The sequence below is a fragment of the Chrysochloris asiatica genome, unplaced genomic scaffold, assembly GCF_000296735.1.
Source record: "Chrysochloris asiatica unplaced genomic scaffold, ChrAsi1.0 scaffold00021, whole genome shotgun sequence".
Taxonomy (NCBI): domain Eukaryota; kingdom Metazoa; phylum Chordata; class Mammalia; order Afrosoricida; family Chrysochloridae; genus Chrysochloris; species Chrysochloris asiatica.
Window position 1 is genome coordinate 11585092 of NW_006408539.1, and position 10545 is coordinate 11595636.

The window sequence follows — 10545 nt, forward strand, 5'->3', positions numbered from 1 at the left end:
AGGGACTGTGGGCTGAAGGCCTGGGGGGTGCAGGGGGGCAGGTTTCTAGGATATACCCTTTGGTTGGTTGATGATGCATGGAGGGGATTGGAACCATGGCAATGAAATGATATACGATGGAATGAATGTGAAACTAAGGTTCTCTCATGTAAACTATCATATAATTCACAATAAAACATTTAAAAAAAAGTTGCTGCTTCTCCCCAGTCAGGTCTGGCTGGAGATAAACCCAAACCAACCCACTGCCATCTAAATGATTTCAAATCATAGCGACCCTATAGCTACTCTGAAGGGGAAAGGTTTACAGCCTCGGAAACCCTATACAGGGCCCCTATGGGTTAAGATTGACTCGACAACACACCACCACCACTAAAGTTGGAGTACCGTAAACCAACCAACCCCACTGTCACCGAGTCAAGTCTGACGCAACGACCCTCTGTAGCCTTTCCAAGACTAAATCTTTATGGATGCAGACAGCCTCATAATTATCCCACAGAGTAGCTGGTGGATTTGAACTGCTGGTCTTGCAGTTCACAGCCTACTGTACCACCAGGGCTCCATGGAATACTGTCAGAGAAATTGTTACATCCAGAACATCAAGAGACCAAAACTAGTGCACAAGTACATGCTGAGGGAAGGTCATCACGTGTGTTTTTATCAGGAACCCTGTATTTGGATATGTTACTAGGAGGGACCTGTCCCTGAAGAAAGACAACATGCTTAGTAGAGTAAAGGGTCAGTAAAAATGTTTGGGGTTTTTACAGCCCAAACCAACTTCTTTCCAGAAAAGTGTTTGAAGTTGTTTTTTTCCGTTTTTATGGTATCATTTCTCAGTAAAGAAATATGACTCATCTGTTGAGTTCCAAAAATAACCCAAATTTTGGATTATTCATTCAAGAGACTCTTAGTAGAAAGTAAGTGATGTGTTATACAATAGAAAGAAGACATAGAAAACCATGAAATCAGATCTTTCTTTCTCAGCTTAGAAAAAATCTACATTTATCTTTTTAAGGCTGTACTGATATTGTAAGGAGTCCTGCGGTGCTGCTGTGGGTTAATGTGCTGGACTACAAGGTCGGTTTGAACCTTAGGGTCAGTAGTTCAAGCTCACCAGCTGCTCCTCAGAAACCCTATACAGGGTCACTCTGAGTCAGAACTGACCCAACGGCACGTAGCAACAACACCAGTGTTGTATGGGAATACCGCTGAGGTTTGTCCACATGACATTGCTGTTGGACTGTGCTGGCCGGTTCCCCCACTCTTCGCTGTACCGGGAACGCAGGGACCCCTGGTTTCCTGGAGGAAACAAAGGCCAGGGTGGTGGGGGAGGTCAGCAATAATAGGTCCTAGCCACCTTGTTTCTCACACATCATGAGAGTCACATTCCTTCTCTATCATACCCTGGACCACAAAAGCATAGCTTTTATCATTAAAATAGACTTGTGCACAGCATCTTGATGTTTCCTGAAATTGCAGCACTTAAGCTATTGCCAAAAGAACTTTTCAAGGCAAAGTAACATTGACTGCATTTACAACTGGGTCTCTCTTAAAACACACTTGTATCAACTGAGAAACGGAACCACACTCTGTATTGTAAGTGTGTACATATATGCTCAACGTGCGATTCAGAATGAATGTGCATCCTGTTTTTTTCTTTCTTTCCAGGATTATTATATTATGCAGGACATGGTTATGAAAACTTTGGAAACAGCTTTATGGTCCCTGTGGATGCCCCAAATCCCTATAGATCAGAAAATTGTCTGTGTGTGCAAAATATACTGAAACTGATGCAAGAAAAGGAAACCGGACTCAATGTGTTCTTGCTAGATATGTGTAGGAAAAGGTAACATTTCTCATCTATATTCAACAAAGTGTGTTCTAGTTAGTTAAATGTCAGCCCTTAAGCATTAAATCTAAGGCAGACCTGTGAAATACTAAGAACCACTTGAATGAGTGAATTTTAAGTTATAGATTAAAACTGAGTAGGAAGAAAACTAGAGGGAAGTATATTTTCTCTTTGTGTATTTCATTATTGTGAGTTTTTCCCTATTTGCTATAGAACAAAAGTAAGGAGCTCTGGTAGCGTAGTGGTTACGAATCGGGCTGCAAACCACAAGGTCAACAGTTCGAAACTACCAGCTGCTCCGTGGGAGAAAGATGAGACTTTCTGCTCACGTAAAGATCTACAGGCTCAGAAACATTGATTAGGGTCGCTGAGTCGGAACCAACTCAGTGGCACTTAAGAACAACAACAACATAGAACAAAAGTAGAAAACTAAAGGATGTGGGTATGTACTCAGACTAGAAACGGATTGAACCCTTCAAAATGCCTTTGTAGTGTAGTGGTTATGAGTCAGACTGCTAACCTCAAGGTCAGCCGTTTCAAACTACCAGCGGTTCCACAGGAGAAAGATGAGGTTTTACAGCCTCATGCTCCCATGATGATTTACAGCCTCGGAAACCCTATGCAGGATTGCTATGAGTCGGACCCAACTCCACGGGACACCACCAGCACCATCAGTAATGAAAGCAGTCATTCCGTGGGAATTAACGGGACAGACACCTGGCCCCGCTTCTCAGTTCTGGTTTTGCAGGTAGAGTGAAAAGCGTAGGTGAAGCAGAGTTTGAAGGTGTGGGTCCCAGTTGTCTGCCGTCATGTAACAGGGAATAGAGCCTGTGATGATTCCATAGTGGCTTCTCAGGCTTACTGTACTTTCCTTGTTCAGCATTTACCCATCAAAATTCAGTGCCAGAGTTCAAATGCTTTAAAGCATTTAAAGCCAAAGAGAAAAGATGTGACTGCTGTCTGTCTCAGGAGTGTTTTAACTGAGTGTTTTCAGTGTAATTTTTAACTGTACATACTTGTCTTTTCATTACAGGCAGTCCCTGACTTGCCCTTTAATGTTACGTAAATTTACCCTCAAATTCTTCATCACAATCACCTCCACTTGCTGCATGTGCAGCTGTTAAATCACTGACAAGGCCTTGAGCCTCTTCTTGCAAAGTAAGAACTCCCCGACACCTTCCACTGAAAGACAGAGGGAAAAATCCCATTCATAGCTCAGGGACTGCCTATATACTATAATTTACGCTCTTTTAAGAATTATTTAATTTTTCGTATTTGTAACTTCCCTCCCCGCTCTTTTTCCTGATAGAAATGACTATGATGATACCATTCCCATCTTGGATGCACTAAAAGTCACGGCCAACATTGTGTTTGGATATGCCACGTAAGAAACATGATGTTTATGATGACGGTTCCTTTACTCTCTGTGGACTTTCCTTTTATGGTAGATTACGAGGTCTAGTAGCTTAATTAGACTGGGGGTCACCATGGGATGGAGTTGACTAACAGCAACCACAGGTATAGACATGCTTCCTCGATATTCTTAGTAGAGAAGTTTAAAGTACTCGACTGTATCACTTACTACATGCTTTGTCCTTGAGGAAAGCTGAGCTCTTTCCTGGGGATGTCCAGCCACAGGGAGAGAAGAGAGGGAGGTCCCTCTGTGTCTGTGGAGGCTCCCATTCTTGTCACATGGCAACGGTCTACTTTTTAAACAGTTGTCTTTTCTGTTTTTTAAGGTGTCAAGGAGCAGAAGCTTTTGAGATCCAGCATTCAGGACTGGCAAATGGAATCTTCATGAAATTTTTAAAAGATAGATTATTAGAAAACAAGAAAATTACTGTGTTGCTGGATGAAGTTGCGGAAGGTAAAAAAAAAAAAAGCTACTCAAAAAGAAGGACAGTGGGAAAGAAAGCCAGGATTTTGAACTGGTTCGGTCAAAGTCAGGACAGGCTCGAATTTGGAAAATGTGGGTGTACTGGAAGGGAGAAACTATAGGTCTAAACCCTTGAATGGCAGATTTGGGAGAAATGTAGTGAACCCTTTCTGGAGCCTGATGCTGGTTATTCTCAGGACCCTGGAGAGCAGCACACACTCAGGGCCATGTGGGTCGCCACCACCTTTGAGCTGGGCACTGTTATTTCCAACTCTCCTGGTCAAGAGGTTTGATTGCATCACAATGTGCACACTGCCTCATTTTCTAGGAGGGAGATTGAGCTTCTAGCAGGGCATCAAATCTTACTTTTTCCAATTCTGCTTATGGTGTTGGTATGCCATATTTTACAAACTTGGGTCCATTCCAGTTTACCTTCATCATCCATGACTGAACCAGGAAAAACTGGTTCAGAGACCTGAAAAAAACTACCTTGGGTGCCCTGTTTAGTAATTACTGTATCCCTACTGAACTACAAGGTCAGTGGTTCAAATTCACCAGCTGCTCCTTGGAAATCCTATACAGGGTTGCTATGGGTCAGAATCGACTCAATGGCACTTAACAACAACAACAACTACTATTTGGGAAATCCAGGTGTGGCCCTGTAGGATAATGAACTGGACTGCAAGATCAGTTTGAACCGCAAGGTCAGCAGTTCAAACTCACCACCTGCTCTTTGAAAATCCTATGCAGGGTCACTGTAAGATGGAACCCACTCAGCAGCATTTAACAACAACTGCTATTTGAAGGGATCTCTGGTAGCATAGTGGGTCACAAGTTGGACTGCTAATTGCAAGGTGCTTCATGGGAGAAAGATGAGACTTTCTGCTCCCATAAAGATTCACAGCCTCCAAATTCCTATACAGAGTTGCCATGAGTTGGAACCAACTCCATGACATGTAACCACCACCACCACTGCTGCTATTTGGAATCTTGCTGTGGCACTGTAGGGTAAGCACTGGACTGCTAACTGCAAGTTGGCAGTTCATACCCAGCAGCCATTCCTTGAAAACCCTGAACAGGATCACCATGAGTCGAAAACTGCTATTTAGAGTCCTGCTCTGGCTAAGTAGGATAAGCTCAGGACCGCTAACTGCAAGGATGGTGGTTCAAGTCACTATATGGAAACCCTATACAGGTCACTTTATGAGTCAAAACTGACTCAACAGCACCTATCAACAACTGTTGTTTTGCATGTTTTGGAATTAGTTTTTGGTCAATAAGACACATTTCCTGATGTCATGTTTAGCAACATGTTGACATAAATGCTTCCTTGCTACTCTGTGGACTTGGCCACAGCCTCTGAGCAGCACTCCTGCTGCACGGCTGAGTCTGCACAGCCAGGAGCAAGACCGGACTCCTCACCATGCTGCCTCCGCTCTTAGGCCCAGTGCCTTGGGTGCTGCCTAGTGATCAGTGTCTTCCGGGATCAGAGAAAACCACAGGAATTTCAAGGCCCTGGTGGAAAAAGCTAAGTTCTCCCCCATTCCCCTCCTCCTCCAAAGAAGCTGTGGTGGCGTTGTAGGGTAAACATGAACTGCTCACCACAAGGTCAGCAGTTCAAACCCACAGACTGCTGCACAGCAGAAAGATGAGGCTGTCGTAAAGATTTACAGCCACTGGAACCCTGTACAGGGTCACAGTGAGTCAGAATCGACTGGATGACAGTGGGTTTTGATGTTTGATGAACCTAAGTCAAAGGTTTTCAAATTCTACATGATAATTAAAAAATGGTTGCAACAGCGCGTCGACAGGGAGCTGCCAGAAATTCAAGCAGGATTCAGAAGAGGATGGGGAATAAGGGAGATCATTGCTGATGTCAGATGGATCTAGGTTGAAAGCAGAGAATACCAGAAAGATGTTTGTGCTTTCTAGAATATTCAGAGTCATTCATCTGTGGATACTCATGAAACGAGTGGGAATTCCAGAGCACTTTATAATTGTAATTATGAGGCATCTGAATATAGTCAAAGAGGCAGTCATTAGAACAGAACAAGGGGAATCTGAGTGGTTTATAATCAGGAAACTTCTGCGCCAGGGCTGTATTCTTTCACCAAACTTAGTCAGTTTGTATACTGAGCAAATAATTCAAAGAATCTGGATTATATGAAGGAAAAGCATGGTATCAGGATTGGAGGAAGACTCTTAAAAACCTGTGATAAGCAGATGGTACTATCTTGTTTGCTGGAAGTAAAGAGGACTTGAAGTACTTACTGATGAAGATCAAAGACTACAGCTTTCAGTGTGGATTAAATGTCAGTGTAAAGAAAATGGAAATCTTCACAACTGAACCAATCAATTGCATCATAATAAATGGAGTGAAACGTGAAGTTGTCAAAGACTTCATTTTACTTGGATCCATAATCAGTGCTCATTGAAGCCATAGTCAGGAAATCAAATGATGTGTTCCATTGGACAGATCTGCCGTACATGACCTCTTTAAAGTGTTCAAGAGCAGAAATATCACTTTGAGGACCACGGTGCACCTGACCGAACCTGTGGTATTTTCAGTTACCTCATATGCATGCAAAAGTCAAACAGTGGACAAGAAGACCAGCAAAGAATCAACGCATTTAAATTATGGTGTTAGAGAAGAATATTGAATATACCATGGACTGCCAAAAGAACAGGAAAATCTTGTTTTGTAAGAAGTACAGTGAGAGTGCTCTTTGGAAGCAAAGATGATGAGACTTCATCTTTCATACTTTGGACATGTTGTCTGGAAGGATTTGTCCCTGGAAAAGACATCATAGCTGAGGGTCAATGAAAAAGACTTTCAGTGAGATGGATTGAGTGCTAGCAAAGGTGGGCTCAGACATAATGACTGTGAGGATGGCTCAGGGCAGGCAGCCTTTCATTATGTTGTGCATGGGGTCCCTATGAGTCAGAACCAGCTGACTGGCACCTAACAATAGTAACATCATTGTTCAATTTGAAACGTAAAACATTGAGACATACTGTTTGGAAATACTACACATTTCTAATTGGAGCACAGTGGCTCCATAGGATAAGCACTGGACGACAAACTACAAGGTTGGCAGTTCGAGCCCCCTAGCTGCTCCACAGGAAAGAGGTGAGACTTTTGGCTCTTATAAAAATGTACAACATTGGAAATGCTGTATAGGGTCACTATGAGATGGAACTCAGTCACACTTAACAACAACAAACAAATTTCTAAATAGTGACTGAAGCCCTGATGGTGCAGTGGTTAAAGCACTTAGCTGCTAACCAAAAGATCAGTGGTTCAAACCCACCAACTACACTAGAAAGATGTGACTTTTTAAATTTGCATTTAATATACATTTTAATACTCAATAATATGAAAATTGATCTTACATTTCATTTGATAAACATTCTGCTGCAAAATAAGTGTGAAAAGTACTCTGCAGTGGTTTCTAACGTACCTTTCAGTTCTGAGTAATTCTCTGATCATTGGAATGTAAAAAAGTTAATAAGTAACTTTCATTTTTTTTTCAAACAAATGACTATTTTTCACAGATATGTAGCTGTTTATATGATAACTAGTTGTATTTCTTAACAGAGTGTGGGTATAAAATTACCGTGACTGCTCTTTCAACAAAAACATACCCACTTCTCTTTTAGATATGGGCAAGTGTCACCTTACCAAAGGCAAGCAGGCCCTAGAGATTCGGAGCAGTTTATCTGAAAAGAGAGCCCTCACCGACCCAATCCAGGGAACCACATGCTCTGCAGAATCACTGGTCAGGAATCTTCAGTGGGCCAAGGCGCACGGTACGGTAGTTGTGTGTTCTGTGAGCTGTCATCTTCTTAATTTGAAATTAATAGATTGTTTTTCTCCTGTATAAACAGCTTTCCTCATAGTTTTGTAGTAGGAAGATTTTGGCCTAATGGATAAACCCCAAGACTGAACAAATGTTTCCATTCTTGATGTTACACTGGTTTATTTCATGTGGGGATATTAAATTATTTAATTATCATTGTCACCATTGGTAAAGTTAAAGCATGGTCATGTTGAAGTCCTCCCATGGTTACAGTGGGTGGGTTAATTCCCAGTGTGTCCAATAATCAGTTCCCTGGGTTCCCTATGTTGTGACCTGCTGGAATGTACTGGATTCTGGTCCCATCTCTGCCAACTCGGTGAGCATCTTACCTCTAAAATGGGGACAAAACAGAGTCCTACATCATAGAAGGAAATGAGCACGGTGCTCCGCATATCATACTGGCCAAGACATATTTACACTTGGGCCTTCTCTCTGTGACCCTGAAATCAGAGGGTTGGGTGAGCAGGAACTTTAGTACCGTTTGACAGTTGTATGTGATTTCATGAAAAATTAAGTTTCATGTTTTACTAAAATGTTTTGGATTTTCTATACTATGAGTTTCTTATGGACGATTGAAAATTAACTATGTGCTTAACTCCTATAAAATACCTTTTTTTTTCATAATAGTCTTTGTTCTCTAAGATATATCCTTGGTTAATTAACTGGGCTTTTTTCCTTCTCATTTAAAAATTGCATATGAGAGCTATGTGATGTTTTTGAGCAAAGGAAAAAGCTCCCCCCGTATTCTACCTCATAAAGAATATTACCCCTACCACAGAGTTGGTTCCGACTTAGAGCAGCCCTGTAGGACAGAGTAGAACTGTTTCTTAGGTTCTGAGTCTGTAAATCTTTACAGAAGTAGACAGTCTCTTCCTTCTCCCACAGAGTGGCTGATGGATGAAAACTGCTGACTTTGCAATTAGCAGCCCAGCGTTTAACCCACTATACAACCAGGGTTCCTTAAAGAATATTGCAGCAAGCTTAAATGTCAAATATCATAAGTATGTTATCTTGACTATCCAGATAATTGGATAAGTAAATTAAATATCTTTTCCTAAGTTAAAGCTGTAAATAACAACACTGACAAAATCTCAGTAAAGATTAACAGTCAACAAAACTTATTTAAAAACTAAAAAGGCAAAAGAAGTATTTATAGTAAATTTAATGAGCTGGACTGCAAAAGTCAGTTTGAACCACAGGTCGGCAGTTCAATCTCACCAGCCACTCCTCAAAAACCCTATACAGGGTCGCCATGGGTCCGAACCAACTCAATGGTACTAACCAACAACAGCACCATAAAATGAAGTCCTGGTGTCTTGCTATAGGATAAGCACTGGACTGCTGGCCTCAAGGTTGGTGATTCAAACTCATTCCTCAGAAACCTCACACAGGGTCATGATGAGTCAGGACTGACTCACTGTAAAGTAGTATGTGAAAAAGTTCAAACTCAATAATCTAAGCAGTTGAGAATACATTAAGAATGAAATATGTTGTTCTTTAGTGGGGTATAGCCCGTTCCAACTCCTAGCAACCCTGTGTAGGGTTTCTGAGGCTGTGAATCTTTGTGAGAGCAGAAAGCCTCGTCTTTAGAGAATGGCACATTTTAATAGTAATTTGTTGTTGTTGTGAAGTGCTGTTCGGTTGAATTCGAATCGATTTTGACCCATAGCGATCGTGTGTAGGGTTTGCGAGGAGCAGCTGGTGAGCTTGAACCACCAACCTTGGCAGTTCAAACAGCTTTGCAGTCTGGCACATTAACCCACAGCACCACACCAGGAGTAATTAGAGAAGAAAAATTAAAGCCATGATGATGTATTTTTTTCTTTAGTCCATTATATAAACAAAATTATTTTAAAAGTTATTTATATTAGTGTGAAGTTATTTCTTATAAATTGAGAGCAGTTTGTCCTTTTTGTGGAGAACTGTAAAATAGCTATGTTCAGCAATCCTAAAGAATTAAGTATATATGAAATATTGACTATGATAGGGTAAAAATAAAACCCAGAAATATCACCAGTATTCAAGAGTAGCAGAATGGTTAAAAGTAATGAATTGGAGGCTGGCTGGACCATGATGTTATGCTTTAGCAAAAAGTACCAGTAGGAAGATGGGGGTAGTAATGTACAAGTGTCAACAGTTGTATAGACTCTTTTGAGTGCTGCTGGGAAAATTCTGTATGCAGGTGGACAAGAGTGAATGAAAGGTTTGAATTTTTCACCCTTTTTGAATTGTGTTAGGTGTTTTAAACAGTATAGTGTTGGTTATGTGCTGTTTTTGTACATACACACACAAAAAAACATAACCATATTCTATTTCATCAAGAATGTTTGCTGTTAATCATCAGAAATAGTCATGGTGGTACAATGATTAAGTGCTTGGCTGAGAACTAAAAGTAAAGTGGTTCAAACCCATCAGCGACTCTGGAGTAGAAAAGACCTGCTTCTTATAAAGATGGACAGGTTCAGAAACCCTCTGGGGCAGTTCTGCCTTGTCCTACAGACCTGTAGTAAGTGGGCATGGGCTCAGTGACACATAACAACAATAATCACCAGAAAGCCCACCCGGCTCTCTTTACGTAATGAAATCGTTTGTATTCTTTCTTTCAGAACTTCCAGAAAGTATGTGTCTTAAGTTTCAATGTGGTGTTCAGATTCAGCTGGGATTTGCAGCCGAGTTTTCCAATGTCATGATCATCTATACGAGCATAGTCCACAAACCCCCTGAAATCCTAATGTGCGAAGCCTACGTGACCGATTTCCCACTTGTAAGTCTCTCATTTTTCCTTTTGTGTGAAATACAATGGTGTATCCTCACTTGTTAAAACGTTTAAGTTGATGGTAAATGCAGCAGAAATACACACATATTTGTCTTTTGGTAACAGTGGTCATGTTCTTCATTTATTGAGTTTTAAAAGAATTTTGTTTTGTGAGTTGAGTGAAGGTTTACTGAGCAGATATTCAGTC

General features: G+C 41.1%; 1 protein-coding gene across 2 annotated transcripts in view; it reads left to right on the forward strand.

The window, feature by feature from the left end:
* The window catches only part of MALT1 (mucosa associated lymphoid tissue lymphoma translocation gene 1), a 70932-nt gene that overhangs the window by 51693 nt on the left and 8694 nt on the right, over positions 1-10545 (forward strand). For both annotated transcript variants that reach the window (XM_006837524.1, XM_006837525.1), the window contains 5 exons: positions 1666-1843; positions 3156-3230; positions 3586-3713; positions 7383-7532; positions 10189-10346. In XM_006837524.1, the coding sequence (XP_006837587.1) occupies positions 1666-1843; positions 3156-3230; positions 3586-3713; positions 7383-7532; positions 10189-10346 (689 nt within the window). The remainder of the gene's footprint in view (positions 1-1665; positions 1844-3155; positions 3231-3585; positions 3714-7382; positions 7533-10188; positions 10347-10545) is intronic.